The 16342-nt window shown below is 40.9% G+C and overlaps 3 protein-coding genes across 4 annotated transcripts; 1 reads left to right on the top strand and 2 right to left on the bottom strand.

Annotated features, from left to right (window-relative positions):
* Positions 1-187: 187 nt before the first annotated feature.
* LOC126787634 (subtilisin-like serine-protease S) lies at positions 188-4147 on the top strand. The gene is given in 15 exon segments (XM_050513517.1): positions 188-264; positions 373-467; positions 586-597; positions 600-737; positions 812-881; positions 883-918; position 1056; positions 1519-2058; positions 2142-2236; positions 2515-2577; positions 2579-2752; positions 2904-3052; positions 3163-3249; positions 3252-3338; positions 3432-4147. Coding segments are annotated over 15 exon segments (2172 nt in total). The 3' UTR covers positions 3980-4147.
* Positions 1872-7394, bottom strand: LOC126787629 (pentatricopeptide repeat-containing protein At2g27610-like). Its single transcript, XM_050513503.1, has 3 exons — positions 4550-7394; positions 2115-2726; positions 1872-2002 (listed from the first exon to the last, which is right to left on the bottom strand). Exon 1 carries the CDS (start codon positions 7272-7274, stop codon positions 5316-5318), a length of 1959 nt encoding a protein of 652 aa, XP_050369460.1. The 5' UTR covers positions 7275-7394; the 3' UTR covers positions 1872-2002; positions 2115-2726; positions 4550-5315.
* A 1364-nt stretch (positions 7395-8758) lies between these two features.
* Positions 8759-15679, bottom strand: LOC126787628 (pentatricopeptide repeat-containing protein At2g27610). 2 transcript variants are annotated; one of them, XM_050513502.1, is made up of 2 exons: positions 13779-15679; positions 8759-13634 (listed from the first exon to the last, which is right to left on the bottom strand). In XM_050513502.1, exons 1-2 carry the CDS (start codon positions 15625-15627, stop codon positions 13018-13020), a joined length of 2466 nt encoding a protein of 821 aa, XP_050369459.1. In that variant the 5' UTR covers positions 15628-15679; the 3' UTR covers positions 8759-13017. The 2 variants fall into 2 exon arrangements, with proteins under 2 accessions (XP_050369459.1, XP_050369458.1); XM_050513501.1 differs by having other exon boundaries at positions 8759-15679.
* Between the last annotated feature and the right edge of the window lie 663 nt (positions 15680-16342).

The raw sequence follows: 16342 nt of genomic DNA, 5'->3' as shown, positions 1-16342 counted from the left end.
CCAAGGGGTTTTGATATGGTATTGAAAACTTCTAGCAGTGAGATAGCTACAACCACCTACTAGTATGGAATACAACTCTTTCACTCTTGACAATCTTCAGTACAAGTAGGACTCAAACCACACCTGATACAGTAGACTTAAACTAATTTCCATTTTCCTTTTCATTTTGCAGCATTATATTGTTTACATGGGGCACCACTTGCACCCCAACTCGGAATCTGTCATCAGAGCTAACCATGATATTCTCGCTTCAGTCACCAGCAGGCAGGACACTAATTTGACTTCTATATTAAGTTATATCATCTCTCTCAGTTTTGAGGTGTTTTCCAGTTTACTATAGCAGAAATATTATTAACTTGCAATAACTTTCAGTGCTGGTCGGCAAGAAGCAGCACTTAACCATTACAGTAAAAGTTTTCAAGGTTTCTCAGCCAAGCTTACACCGTATCAAGCTCAACAACTTGCTGGTAATTGTGACTCCAATGTAATTTTGTTAGTCAAGAAGAATAAGAGTGTTAATTTATCATAACCAATTTTTCGGTCTTGCACCTTTTCTCAATGTTGAATTGTGTTCATATATTACAGAACATGATTCGGTAATTCGGTGTTTGAGAGCAAGACAAACAAACTGAGCACAACACATTCCTGGGATTTTCTAGGCGTAGACTCTACCTTTGGTAACAATCAAATGCCATCGGATTCAAAATCCGATGTCATTGTTGGTGTAATCGACACTGGTATACATATTTAGCTTCGTTTTTTTCCCCTCTGTCGAGTCTTGTATTTTATCATGATTATGTTTGTTCTACAGGAGTTTGGCCCGAGTCAGAGAGCTTCAGTGAAGGACTCGGACCTGTGCCCGAAAAATTCAAAGGACAGTGTTACTGGACAGAATTTTACATTGGCAAACTGCAACAGGTACCCTACATGTCCTAGATCACTTTATCATGGTATCTGAGTCCAAAATGTTGTCCACGTGTATGGCTTGAAAATTCACCATACATGTGGGGGCGTGTTGAGAATATATGTTGAGACCTAGCCTGTGGGTTTATAAGAGTTTGAGCCACTTCATCCATTGCCAATTGGTTTTGGATGTGAACTCAGATTACTTTATCATTAATTTCATTCTTATACCACACCACAGACCATCAGATACAAGTTATCAGTCCCTAGAGTCTCACTTACACCCTCAGCCCTACTGGTCACTAATTCGTCAACTCTGATAACCATTCCCTCTAGTAAAGAAAATATGAATATATACTTATATAGTAGGACAACAATTATCTCCAGTCCACAAATCGTGGATAGTTAGTCTGCTAGGGAATATACTTCAACAAAGCAAAAGTGAAAGCATAAAATGACGCAAGTACGAAAAGTCTGGAAATAAACCTGGATAGAGAAGGATATACACTAACCGCCTGATGGCTTGCAGCGTTGGTTTACTTGATAGTACGACTGAAAGATGCTTGATCATGTAGGTTCAGCTCTAAAAGTCTAAAGATTGGTTTCTATTTGCAGAAAATCATAGGATCTCACTTCTACTATCATGGATTTGAAGTAGAAAATGGGCCTCTTGAGTCCTTTGCGCCTCTACCTTTCTTCAGATCAGCGAGAGATGCTGATGGACATGGGAGTCACACTGCCTCAACGATAGCTGGATCCACAGTAACTAATGTCAGATTCTTGGGAATGGCCACAGGAACCGCAAGAGGCGGTGCACCGGGTGCCAGGCTTGCTATTTACAAGGCATGTTGGTTTGACTTGTGTAGTGATGCAGATATTCTTTTAGCTCTGGATGATGCCATTGGTGATGGCGTTGATGTTCTCTCCCTTTCCCTTGGTCCTGATCCTCCACAGCCGACGTATTTTGAAAATGCAATCTCCATTGGAACTTTCCATGCATTCCAGAAAGGAATACTTGTTTCTGCATCAGCGGGGAACTCTGGTTTCCCTAGTACTGCATGCAATGTTCCTCCTTGGATCCTCACTGTTGCTGCAAGCACTTTGGATAGAGAATTCCATTCAAATGTGCATCTTGGAAATTCACAAATATTAAAGGTAAAGTTGGCATCCAAATTTTGGTGCGGCCTCTAATCACTAATCACATAACTGACCTTTTGCTTTGAATTTTGGGATTTCAGGGTTCCTCTCTAAACCCACTGGAAATGGAGTCGTCCTACAGTTTGATATCTGCAAGTGTTGCAGCTGCCTCTGGAGCCACAGCAAAGAATGCAAGGTAATTTATCTCTTCAAAATTTTGATGTTTCCACACACACACGGCTACAATAAGTGTTTCATAACCTAGTTTTCTACCATGCTATATACTCAAAATAGGCTCCTTAGTCCCAAAAGGAAATGAAAAGAACACACCTTTCAGTATATGCAAACAATACTTTTACTTCGTATAACGATTTCAAATTTTCTATCATCTTAATATTCGACTTTATATATTTATTCTAGCATGTGTCTTTAACTTTCTATCATCTTTTTCTTTCTGCTTGTTTCCTTCATCAGCTTCTGCAAGAACAGTACTCTAAATGCAAGCTTAATTAAGGGAAAAATTGTTGTGTGTACCTTAGACATTTACTGATAACAGAAGGGAGAAAAGCATAGTTGTAAGACAAGGTGGTAGTGTAGGAATGATTCTTGTGGATCCATTTCTCAAAGATGTTGGCTTTCAGTTTGTCATCCCTGCCACTCTAATTGGTCAAGAAGAAGCAGCACAGCTTCAAGCATACATGACAAAAACAAAGTAAGTTTTCCAAGCTTTGTTTGCTCAATATTTGCAGTCGTAGAAATTAAAAGCTATCAAAAGAAGTAAATTAAATGTAACAGATATCTAACAAAGCAGTGTGCCTGAAGGTCACAGTTGACAACGAATTTGACTGTATTATTGGTTTCAGGTATCCAGTTGTTAGAATATCACAAACAACTACAATTCGGAAAACCAAACCTGCACCAGAAATGGCAGTGTTCTCTTCCATGGGGCCAAACATCATAGCCCCAGACATCATCAAAGTTAGTTCTATAAAAAAATTCATTTATCTCCTTAGTAATACAAGATAATTATAATTTTTATATCAATTCTAAAATATGCGTAAAGGGTATCGTTGGTTCTGTATCCTAGGTTATTAAATGTACAACAGAATCTCCTAATCATAGCCAAACATGCTTGGTCTCCGGTCGCAACTACAGCTACAGCAGACAGGTCCGTCAATTATAACATCATTTCTAGCACATCAATGTCTTGTCACATGTATCTGCAGTTGCTGCAACTTTGAAAATGTACCGACCTTCCTGGAGTCCAGCAGCCATAATGTCTTCTATAATGACTACAGGTCAGTTTAGGACCAGATGAATACAAGTGTTTTCTGTCTGAAATATTATCAAGTGGCTTTAAATTCAAATATTTCCTGTATCTTTCGTTGCAGCAACGGCCCAAGATAACAACAAACTTCCTATTGGGAGAGATCCAAATGGCATCCCTACTACACCTTTTGACTATGGATCTGGACACATTAACCCAGTTGCAGCAATTGATCCTGGACTTGTATATGATTTTGATTCCCATGACATAATCAATTTTCTCTGCAGCACCGGGGCTAGCCCTTTGCAACTGAAAAACCTCACGGGTAATCTAATTTATTGCCAGAAGCCTTTTATACCTTCCTACAATTTTAATTACCCATCAATTGGTGTGTCAACAATGAGTGGAAGACTATCTGTCCAACGAACAGTTACTTACTATGGTAAAGGCCCAACGGTGTATGCTGCATATGTAGACTATCCAGAAGGTGTAAATGTTACAGTTACACCAGCTAAACTCAAATTTACAAAGACTGGGGAAAATATGTCTTTTAGTGTAGATTTCACCCCTTTCAAGGACAGTAATGGAAGCTTTGTGTTTGGAGCTCTGACATGGAGTAATGGTATTCAGAATGTCAGGAGTCCTATTGGTCTTAATGTGCATTCAACATAGAAACAAGAGCTCTACAACAAGTTTCAGATACTAAATTATATAAGACGATTGCATTTGTAAATTGTCATCTGAAGGATATGAGGGGAAATGTATTTGTATCAGATCGAAAGTTAATAACTTAATTGTTAGTTCCTAAAGACTTTCATTTCAAAGCATACTGATAAATTGGCTTCGTCCCCATCATTTATGTGGCATGCTGAATTAGGGAGCCAAAGTGTACAATACTAGAGTGGAAGTTAAGCAATTCAATCAGCTTTATTATACGTGCAAGTTATATTTAAAGGTCTTCTAAGTTTTCTCCAATTAGCAGTTTCATCCAAGACACAACAATTCTTGGAATCAACCTCACTTAATTACCTTAATAACTAGAACCTAACAACTATACAGAAAGTTTCAATTTATCTATGTCTTCCCTAAGGAACTGTGAAGGAAATCTCAGATCCAATACCTATATATGTCCATTAGGTTCATCGTTATATTCACACATACTGTATTAAACTAAATCAGAAATGAAATAGTCGTGTAGCATATAATCCACACTTGAAATATTAAACTGGTACTGTCACATACCTCATCAACAGGAGCGTTAGCAGTGAAAATTTCTCGACTTCAATGCTACCAAGAACAAATTTTCCAGTAGACTAGTAATTGGTACTGCACATGGCTTGCAAATAGGAACACCACCACAGAACCCCAGCTAGATGAACCAGCAGACTACACCAATGGAGTTAAAAAAAGGAAAAAGTTATCCCAGGGTCTATGGGACTTGATCTACTCATTCTTGAAGACATTGGTATACAATTCTTTTAATGGAATACACCATTGGGTTTGCACAGGCCGCAGACTAAATACAGCTGCTGTGTTTTCCATGGCAAGTAAAGAATAACTTGTGCTATAATCTGTGCTTTTACTAATGAGATCATGTATCACCCTAGAAGTAATGCAGGTGTATTTTTTGAAGGCGGTAAGCTTTGATGACTTACATGAGAGATACCTCCATGCCTATCGTTAAATTGTCTTCCCAAATGGAGTCTCACCAATAATCTCTACAAGAGCATAAATCACCCTTGAAGTGATGGTATCGTTTTGAATCTCTGACAACATTATCCCTTGCTTGTATCACTGAAATTAATTAAATAACAGGGTGACAGTCTCCACATACCCTAAGATTTTTCAAAATCTGAAAAGGAGATCCTGGGGGCTTCGCCATCAATCCAAAAGCAATGGCCAGCCTCTCACTGTGTCAATCAGGTATATAATTCGTCAAGTTTCAAGTATACATAACGTCTGATAAGGGATGTGAAACATCACCAGCCAAGAATGTGTAGGTCTTGTTCTACACCTCAATCCAGCTAAACCCAGGTAGCCTTTGCACTTTTCTTTCCTTTGCCAACCTCACCACTTCATCCCTCTCTTGCCAGTTTCCAGCTGCAGCGTAAATATTGGCCAAGGTAGAATACGCAAAAGAGTCTTTTGGCTGTAATGAAATGATCTTTTCTGCAGAAAATTTGGCTAGCTCTAAGTTGAGGTAAACAGGGCAAGCACCCAAGATAGCTCGCCACACATTTGCATCAGCAGAAAAAGGCATGTTATTTATAAGGTCCATCGCCATTTCAAAATTTCCGGCTCGGCTGTAGAGACCAACCATACAAGTATAGTGCTCCATTGTTGGATTAATATGGTAATCTTGGACCATCATATCGAAATATCTTTTACCTTCATCTACTAAGCATGCATGAGCACAGGCAGAGATGACGACAAGGAATGTTATGCCGTTTACTTCCAAATTTTGCCTGCGCATCTCCTCAAATAGTTCAAGAGCCTTATTCCCCTGACCATATTGTGCATATCCAGAGATCATAGAGCTCCACGAAATCACGTTTCTCTCTCCTTGTCTCTTGAAAACTTCATTTGCACTTTCAAGATTCCCCATATTTGCATACATGGTGACAAGAGCATTACTTGGAGAAAGTTCATTATTCAACCCGAGTTTAATTGAGTAAGCATGAAATTGTTTCCCCAGATCCACTGTTGCAGAAGGTGCAGCACAAGCAGCAATGATACTGGACAAAGTGAACTTATCAGGTCTAAGACCTTCTCTGCTCATTTTACAGAATAACTTCACTCCTTTCTCTATTCTTCCATTCAGCATGTACCCACTGATCATAGAGTTCCACAAAATCACGTTTCTCTCTCCTTGTCTTTTAAAAGCTTCATTTGCACTTTCAAGATTCCCCATCTTTGAGTACATGGTGACAAGAGCACTACTTACATACAGAGTACTGTCCAACATGAGTTTAACTGCGCACGCATGAAATTGTTTCCCCTGCTCCAATGTCCCGGAAGGTGCACTGCAAGCAGTAATGATACTAGACAAAGTGAACTTGTCAGGTCTGAACCCATTTCTTGTCAGCTGGAGGAAAATTCTAATAGCTCCCACTGCGTCTTCTATATGAGTATATCCGGCGAGCACTGCGTTCCACGATCTTGTTTCCTTATCGTCGATTGTTTGCAAAACTTTCTCAGCTTCCGGAACATTTCCAATCTTAACATAAGCAGATACAAGTGAAATTCCTGCAGAAGGGGACCTTTCATAGTTGGTCTTAATGACATGGGCATGCACTTGGAAAACAGATATACAAGGGTGGGCTGTAATGATAGCAGCATAAGTGAAGTCATTTGGTCGAACACCTTCCCTGCACATTTTACAAAATAACTCGACGGCTTTCTCTGTTGCACCATTCTGCAAGTACCCACTGATTATGGCTGTCCAAGTTACTACACTTGTCTCCCTCAACTCATCAAACACTCTCCTCCCCTCTACAAGACCCTCAGTCTTCATATACATAGAGACAAGCGACGACCCAACACTCACGTCTTCACCAAGCCCAGACTTGACACACTGACAATGCACCTGTCTACCCGCCACTTGATCACACAAGGTTCCGCAAGCCTTGACCACAGAAGTCAGAACCGGCACAGTGACCGGTAAACCGGCCCGGAAAACAGCCAAAAAGAGGTTAATGGCTTCGTGGTTGCGGCCACTGCGATTGTGCTCGATAATTAAGTTGATGTAATTTCTGTGGGGAATTTCGTCGAACAGGTGATGTGCATTTAGATGGTGTAGAGGCCAGAGGCGAATGTTTTGTTGTAGAGGATGAGAGTGAACGAGAGCTCGCTTCGGAACCACGGCAGGAGTAGCGCAAGGTTTAGAGGCCAAAGACGAATGCTTAGCGGAGATGGGTTCTGGTCGAAAGGCGTGGACTGCGAGCTTGAGTAGCCTGAAGTTGGCCATGGTTGAACGCCAAAGGTCCCAACTTGAATATCAGAATGTGAGTTGTGGTCACTCAACCTTGGTTTTCTCTTGTTTGGTTACACAAGGTCTCACATTCTCACCGTAGTATGTTGCGAGTTGTGCCCGTATAAAAAAACGTGATATTAAACTTCAAAATTGAAGATATATATATATTTTTTAATGGGATTGAAGATTCTTTTTTGAATGAGCAAAATTGAAGATTTATGAAATATGGTTACTCAAGATGTCGTTTTTAGAGATATGAATCATTTCAAGAACAAAACAAAAAAATAAGAAATTTCAAAATTTAGGACCTAAAGAGGGGGATGGACTGTAGAAAGCACCTAAACATGGTGTAACCACAGAGAAAAAAGAGGAGAAAGAGGGTGAAACCAAAGAGAAGAAAATTCACAAAAATGAGAGCTTAGTGCTAGGAGATCTGTGTGACTTCATTGAAGACCTTAGTGGCAACATCAACGTTCTTAGTGAGGTTGATCATCCGTGTGACTACAACAATCTTAGTGAGGTTGTATCGACACTTGAAACAACGATCTTAGTGAGGTTGTTTCAATACTTGATTGTGACTATCAAGTAAGAAGTATTTTACTTTTGAGAACTATATTGTCATAGATTAATGTGTAATCTTTGTAATATAAATTGTTCAATAGAAAAGTAAAATTCTTCTATATTATTTTCCGCTGCTATTACTTGTTCTTGTTCTATCTTGTATTTTCAAACTGTCAGAATGAGTATCATCCCTCCCCTGTTAGGAGCTCTGAGTTACCTTTCGAAGTAATTATCAGTAATTATCTTTAGCTTGAAACATAATCGTTTTGTTTAAATCGTGCTCGTGCCTCGCACGTGAGTAGTAGCAGCTTATAGATTATGGTTGTGGACTCTTAGCAGCCATGTGGTCAGTTATGGATCGCCAGTATGGGCTATAAATGTAACGATATAAACCCTAGTTTGGGCAGCCGTTTATCAAATATCAGTATTTTCCTTGTGTTCTTTCCTTTCTCAGCTTTTACTTTCAGCCGTTTAGGATCTGGTATCAGAGTCCTCTCAAGGGGCATGGCGAACAAGCGTGGAGCTGCGGGTCAACAGCAACCTCCGAGCGGGACTACTCAATACTCTGAGGAACTCGTTAAAGTGGAGTCGGAGTTGCAAGCTCTCAAAACCAACACCACGGCGCAGATCTCTGGCCTCCAAGCCTCTCTAACCGACCATCAAGCTGTTTTGAGTTCGTTTTGCGACGAGATTGTAGCAGAGTTGTGTACTATGCGCACTGCAACCCCGGATCTAAGCTTGGTGAAGTTTGGGACACTCCCACCTGTTATTGAAACGCCCTGGTCTCGTGTCGTTGATTGAGTCTACTTCAGATCCAAGTTCCGTCTTTGTCAACTACCACGACTAGTACCACTTCCCAACCCATCTCTGTCAACAAGGAGGGGACGGGGGAAGGTCACACTGAGTTTTACCAGCTATATCAGTTCGCCACTACGCAACCCATTATCACGAATTATGCTGGTGCTGTGCTGAATACTATCACTGTGAGCAAGGTTAGTCCTAAACCGGCCAGGAGAAGCGCATTTTTGAGAAAGGAGAAAATAGTAAAGGCAAAGGTACTGGATCTAGGAGTGAAAAACCCTCTAGAACTCAGTTTTTCCAACACACACCTAACCCACAATTTAGCCAACAGTTTTCACCACACTCCAATTTTGCCTACACAAATATGCCTCCTGGCAATTTTGTCAACACCAGTTTTGTCCCACACTCTAGACCATGACACTTTACTCAGCAACCATGGGCATCCAACACCCCCTGCAGCTCGAATACTCAACTACAATCACATAGATTCAGCCCTCAATACACTGCAGCTACCATGACCTCACACATACCACCCAATGCTTATACATGACCTTATCCATACCTTGGTTACCAACCCATCTGTCAACAGCAGTTCATGTCCAACAACTGGGACCCCAATTTACCCACCATGAAACAGATGAAACAGGAGATGCCCACCTTTGGCGGAAATGACCTTATTTAGCGGGTGAGCAAGGTCGAGCAATACTTTGAAATTTATCAGATTCTTGAAGATAGAAAACTTGCAATAGCCACCATGCATTTAGTAGACAGAGCATCAGATCGCTGGTTCATGTTCAAACATGAATTTCCATAAAAATGTTCTGGTCTTTGTGATTTGTTACTACGAGAATTCACTGAACACAACCTCGGTGACTATCAGGCTGCTTTGGCTAGGATGAGCCAAACAGGGTCAGTAGAGCAGTTCATGGAACAATTCACAAAACTCTCTTGTCGAGCACCTGGCTTTACACCTAAGAATCTATTGTTCTTCTTCATTGGAGGTTTGAAGAGTTCGATTCGTTCTGATGTGAGAGCTCAAAACCCTAAGACATTGTATGCAGCTTGTGTTTTGGCGAAAATCGTCAAAGAAAAATGAGTTAATTCAATGCCAGGCGAGCCGCAATACCTTTGTCCCTAGACCTACCCCAGAAATGGCTTCAACCATACCTAGGGTTGCCCCTGCACCAGTCCAGCTTGCTCAACTTTGGCATGCTCCTGTTGTGCGTGCACCACAAGCAGTGAATCAAGGTGGTAATCAGAGAATGACTCGTGCCGAGTACTTAGAACAGAGAGCTCGTTGTCTGTGCCTCTTTTGTGATGAGCAATATCGGCCAGGCCATAATTGCAGGCATGGAAACGCTCTCATGGCTATCGAAATTATACTAGAAGAGATGGAATTACAGGGTCCGGAAGTTAATGAGGGTGATGTTTAATTTCACCATGCAGCCAATCCAGATGAGTATGACTTGCAACTCCATTCTATTGATGGGGATAATGTAAGAATCATGCAGTTGAAAAGGGAGTTTCAAGGGAAGGAAGCTCATGTACTCATAGATTCTGGAGCATCTCGTAACTTTATCCATCCCTCCATACTACGCAAATTGGGCGTCACAATGCAGGAGATCAAACCACTTCGAGTACGAGTGGCAAGTGGTCAAATTATGGTCACTAGCACAATAGTTGAGGTACCTATCACACTACAACATTATAGTTTTGTCACATCCTATTATGTATTACCTATTTCAAGTTGTGAGATTGTTTTGGGGGCGGCATGGTTGAGGACGTTGGGTGATATTGTGTGGAATTTGGAGCGCATGACTATGAAGTTTTGGGATCAAGGCCGAGAACAGTCTTTGTGAGGTGGACTCTAGTGTTGTGAGTTGTAAGGCAATGACCAGAACACTAAGGAAAGAGAAAGAAGCTTTGCTTGTTCAGTTGAATTCTATTGTTAGCCTTCCCAAGTCTGGCACACATACACCACCAAACTCTCACATCCAAAACCTCAAACACAAGTACTCTGATGTCTTTGAAACCCCCACACAACTACCACCACCAAGGCCACAAGACCATGAAATTGAGCTACTACCAAACACTTGCCCTATTAATGTGAGACCCTATCGTTATCCTCAATTTCAAAAAAAATGAGATAGAGAAGATCATTCAAGAGTTGTTAGCAAATGGAGTGATTCGACCTAGTGTGAGTCTGTATTCATCACCAATGCTCTTAGTGAAGAAAAAAGATGGATCATGGAGGTTGTGCATTGACTATCGAGCTTTAAACGCTGCTACTGTAAAGGATAAGTATCTAATACCTGTAGTGGATGAGCTCATTGATGAGGTTCATGGTGCTACCTTGTTCACCAAGTTGGATCTCCGAGCTGGATACCACCAGATAAGAATGCATGAGAAAGACATTGAGAAAACTGCTTTTCGCACACATTCAGGCCATTATGAATTCCTGGTCCTGCCATTTGGCTTAACCAATGCACCATCTACCTTTCAAGCAGTGTTGAATGATGCTCTCCGAGAGTTGTTGCGCAAATGAGTTTTAGTCTTCTTCGATGACATCCTAATTTATAGTTCTAATCTAGAACAACACTTACAGCGGTTGGAGCACGTGTTCAAGATCCTGCGACATCACTCGTTAAAGGTGAAGGAGAGCAAATGTAGTTTTGGAGTCAGCCAAGTAGAGTATTTGGGGCATATTATTAGTGGAGAAGGAGTATCTGTCGACCCTGCTAAGATAAAAGCTATTAGTCAGTGGCCTAGACCTTTGACTCTGAAGCAGTTACGAGGTTTTCTTTGCTTAGCCGGGTACTATCGAAAGTATGTGAGGAATTTTTGAATTATAGCCAAGCCCTTAACTGATTTGCTCAAGAAAGATGCGTTTTGTTGGAACCCTAAGGTAGAATTGGCATTTGAGGAGTCGAAGCATGCATTCACACACACACACACCAATGTTGGCTTATCCAGATTTTTCGCAGGAATTCGTTGTTGAATGCGATGCCTCTGACACAGGCATTGGTGCAGTTTTATCACAAAATGGTCATCCCATTGCGTTCATGAGCAAAGCACTCGCTCAGCGCCATTTAGCACTGTTTGTGTATGATAAAGAGATGCTTGCTGTAGTTTCAGCAGTCCAATATTGGAGACCATACCTTCTTGGACATCACTTCCGAATTGTTATTGACCATAGAACTCTTGAACATTTCCTCAAGCAAAAGATTACTACTCCAGCTCAGCAGAAATGGCTAATTAAACTCCTTGGCTATGACTACTCCATCTCTTACAAGGCAGGACAGAACAATGTTGTGCCGGATGCGCTATCCAGGGTCCCTGCCCTTGTTTCTCTCATGGGGATTTCAAGTTCAGTGCAAGGCTACATTCATGACCTTCAACAATCCTGTTTGATTGATTCCGAGGCTGCAACCAACCATCATAACACAATTGCAACAAGGTAATGAGAAGAAATACTATCAGTGGACAGATTCCCACTTGTTTTACAAGGACAGAATATAGATGGCTCGCATTGATGGATGGCGACACAAGATCATCTCTGAGTTCCATGATGGAAAGGTGGGAGGACATGCATACCAAAATATGTTCATTGGGTATATCATATTATACACATGTAATTTTCTAAAATGTGTTATGTAGCCATGAACAGGTGTTACTTAGAGGGAAAAAAAGCAAAAAGAAGAAAAAAAGAAAAACAAAACTATTATCAAGTTGGTACCACATCAGATATGAAAATGGTCATATAGCATCTATAATACACGGGGTATTAAACTGGTACTATCACATACCTCACCAAGAACGGCGAGCCAAAGTAGTGAAAGTTTCCTCTCTTCATGGGCCAACCTACAACAACGAGTAAAGGTAGCACAACGGTGCCAAGAATGAATCTTCCACGAGACTTATATTGGTACTGTCACATGGCTTGCGTATAGGAATGCTGACACAGAACTACAGACTAGGTGAACCAACCAACTATATAATTGGAGATAAAATCATCGCCAAAGGAAAAATATTATCCCAATGATGGTCCATGAGAGTATGAGACTTGATATCTAGTTCTTAAAAACCTTGACATACAAACCTTCTCAATTTGGAAAATACCATTGAGTTTTCGCACACCACATAAATCTAAACCCAGCTGCTACTTGGTGGCATGACTTAAGTTTCCATAGTAAGTGAAGAATAAACTTCTCATGCAACTGCTTTGTTTGACTTAAGTTCCCATCTGCATCTTCCACAGATGACATTACTGTAACATCTAGAAGTCATGCAGCTGCTTTGTTTGAAGGTGATTTTGATGACTTGTATATGTAATTCCTCCTGAACATCCTGTTAAATCCTTTTCTTATATGGGAACTCACCAAAAATCTCCACAAGAACATAAGCCACCCTTAAAGTGGTGGTACCGATTTGAATCTCTGACAACAATATCTCTCGATTCTATCACCGAAATTAATTTAATAACAGTGTGACAGTCTCCACATACCCTAAGATTTTTCATAATCTGGATAGGAGATCCTGGAGGCTTGGCAATCAATCCAAAAGCAATGGCCAACCTCTCGCTGTGTTGATAAAGAAAGGCTGCTTTGTGTTCCTCCTCAACATCATGGAGTACAAAGTCAGTGTCAGGCAGATATCCCATATCCTTCAATCGGTTATTTAACTCGCCAAGTTTCAAGTATATACGGTCTGACAAGGGATGTGAAATATCACCAGCCAAAAATGTGTAGGTCTTGTTCTTCACCTCAATCCAGCTATACCCAGGTTGCTTTTTAACTTTTCTTTCATTCATCAACCTCCGTACATTATCCCTCTCTTGCCAGTTTCCAGCTGCAGCATAAATATTGGACAACAGAACATAAGCAGCAGAGTCTTGTGGCTGAAGTGAAATGAGCTTCTCTGCCACAAGTTTGCCAAGCTCTAAGTTGCGGTGAACACGGCAAGCACCCAAGAGAGCTCGCCACACATTTGCATCTGCAGTAAAAGGCATGCTGTTTATAAGATTCATCGCCTTTTCAAGCTTTCCAGCTCGGCTGTAAAGATCAACCATACAAGAATAGTGCTCCATTGTTGGATGAATGTGGTAATCTTGGACCATCATACCGAAATATCTTTTACCTTCATCTACTAAGCCTGCATGAGTACAGGCAGAAATGATGAGAATGAATGTTATTCCATCTACTTCCATATTTCGCTTACGCATGTCCTCAAATACTTCAAGAACCTTATTCCCCTGACCGTGTTGTGCATATCCAGAGAGCATAGAGTTCCACGAAACCAAGTCTCTTGCACCTTGTCTCTTAAAAACTTCATTTGCGCTTTCAATATTCCCTTGTTTTGCATACATGGTGACAAGAGCACTACTTAGACACAAAGTATTGTTCAACCTGAGTTTAATTGAGCAAGCATGAAACTGTTTCCCTTGCTCTACTGTTGCTGACGGTGCAGAACAAGCATTAATGATACTAGACAAAGTGAACTCGTTAGGTCTGACCCCCTTTCTTGTTAACTGGCGGAAAGTTTTAATAGCTCCCACTGCGTCTTCTACTTGAGCATATCCAGCAAGCATTGCCGACCATGCTACAATATCCCTCTTATCAATTGTTTGGAAAACTTTTTTAGCTTCAGGAACAAATCCAATTTTAACATAAGTGTCTACGAGTGAAGTTCCTACAGAAGGTGACTTCTCATAGTTGGTTTTAATGACTTGTGCATGTACCTGAAATATAGATATACAAGGGTGGGCCATAATGATGGCAGAATAAGTGAAATCATTTGGTTTAACACCTTCTCTGCTCATTTCACAGAATAACTTCACTGCTTTCTCTGCTCTACCATTCTGCAGGTACCCACTAATCATCGCAGTCCAAGTTACTACACTCTGAACACCTCGCATCATGGAGAACACATTATGAGCATCACCCATTTTACGGCACTTACTGTAAGCCACCAGGAGTGCTGTTTCAATATTGCGATGAGACACAAACCCACTCTTCAAAACACAGCAATGAAGCTGTCTTGCAAATCCCAATTCTTCATAGTTAGCACATAGCTTAATAACAGTAACAAATATAGGCTGCGTGAACTTAATACCCGCAATCCCCATCTGTTTAAACATATCAAAAGCTTCCAACTCAAGCCCATTTCCCACATAACCTGCAATCAAGCTATTCCATGTAACCTCATCTCTACACTCCATTCCATCAAAAACAGCCCTAGCCTCACTAACCATCCCCGACTTCAAATACATATTAATCAACGAATTGCACACGAACCTAATCACCACATAACCATTCTTCACAATCATACAATGCACCTGGCTCCCCTTCCCAGCCAACCCCTCATCAGCCAATGCTCCAAGCACAGCCACATACGTAAACGGATTCGCCACGCTCCCACTCATCTGCATCCCCATAAACAACTCCAATGCCTCCTCATTCCACCCGTTTTTCGCGTACCCCGAAATCAATGATGTCCAAGTTACCACATTCCTCTCCCTCATCTCATCAAACACTCTCCTCCCCTCGACAACGCCCTCAGTCTTCATATACATGTCAACCAGCGCCGTCCCGACACTGACGTCATCCCCAAGCCCGGACTTGACACAGTGGCAATGCACCTGTCGGCCCACAACTTGGTCACACAAGCTTCCGCAGGCCTTGACCAAAGAAGATAGAATTGACCCGTTGAGGGGTGAGCCGGACCGGAAAGCGTCCATGAATAGGTTGATGGCGTCACGGTTGCGGCCATTGCGAGTGTGCTCGAAGAGTAAGTGGGTGTAATCTGAGTGGGGAATTTCGTCGAACAGGTGGTGGGCGTTTTGAGTGGGGCTGGTGTGTTGGGAAATAATAGGGTGAGAGTGAGACTGAGAGTGAGAGGAGAGTGAAGGGTGGGAGGAGGTTGTAAGAGCTTTGCGCTTAGTGTAAGAGAATGCGAGGCTTCTCAAACCACCTGGCTTTGCGCTCATAATGGTCTGACAAGCGCGACCAGTGAACTCTGGGGCTGTATGTATACAGTTTAATTTTGCGTCGATTTTTTGTCACGATACTTGTGACTCGTGAGATATGGTCATATCACTCATATGGGACTTTATTTTAGTAACACTTAATTTTCCATTTCCAAAAAGAAAGAGTAAATGACACGTTTGCTTAATGGGAAATTGGGAATTGAATGGAAAAGTAAGAGAATGATTCTGAGAATTTCAGTGTTTACTTGCATATGATGGAATTGTAATAAGTGCTAGTTCCACCTTTTTATTAAGATTTGAATCTTTAACAGTCTGAAATTAAAAATCTCATGAGGGAGGTGGGATTGTGATTGAAACATCAGGAATTGATATTTCTTCCGATAATATCTTCTATTAATATGGTATATTTTTTAAAATGCTATTAATATGGTATATAATCTAAAAAAGATGAGAAATATGTTTACTTCTGTTGTCTAACTCTTGTGACTTCCTCAGCTTAAAATGAATACAAAAGTAACTTTGACAAATTTTGGCACAACTCTCTTGTATGTAGGAAGTTGATGTTAATATGTAACCTCATGATTATGATATATACATATGTGTGTGCGTGTGTATTGTACCATTAACTTGTTAGTTTCACCTAACTTCTCGATCAACTAAGGCAATCAATACGACAAAATAGATTTCTCTATATCAATATATATGACAGTTTGCA

This window comes from Argentina anserina, chromosome 3 (assembly GCF_933775445.1).
Source record: "Argentina anserina chromosome 3, drPotAnse1.1, whole genome shotgun sequence".
Taxonomy (NCBI): Eukaryota; Viridiplantae; Streptophyta; class Magnoliopsida; order Rosales; family Rosaceae; genus Argentina; species Argentina anserina.
Note: the sequence above shows the minus strand (reverse complement) of the source record. Positions and strands in the feature narration are given on the sequence as shown.

Bases quoted from the DNA above. Each gene is read 5' to 3' on its own strand.
- LOC126787629 (XM_050513503.1), bottom strand. From the start codon at position 7,274: ATGGCCAACTTCAGGCTACTCAAGCTCGCAGTCCACGCCTTTCGACCA.
- LOC126787628 (XM_050513501.1), bottom strand. From the start codon at position 15,627: ATGAGCGCAAAGCCAGGTGGTTTGAGAAGCCTCGCATTCTCTTACACT.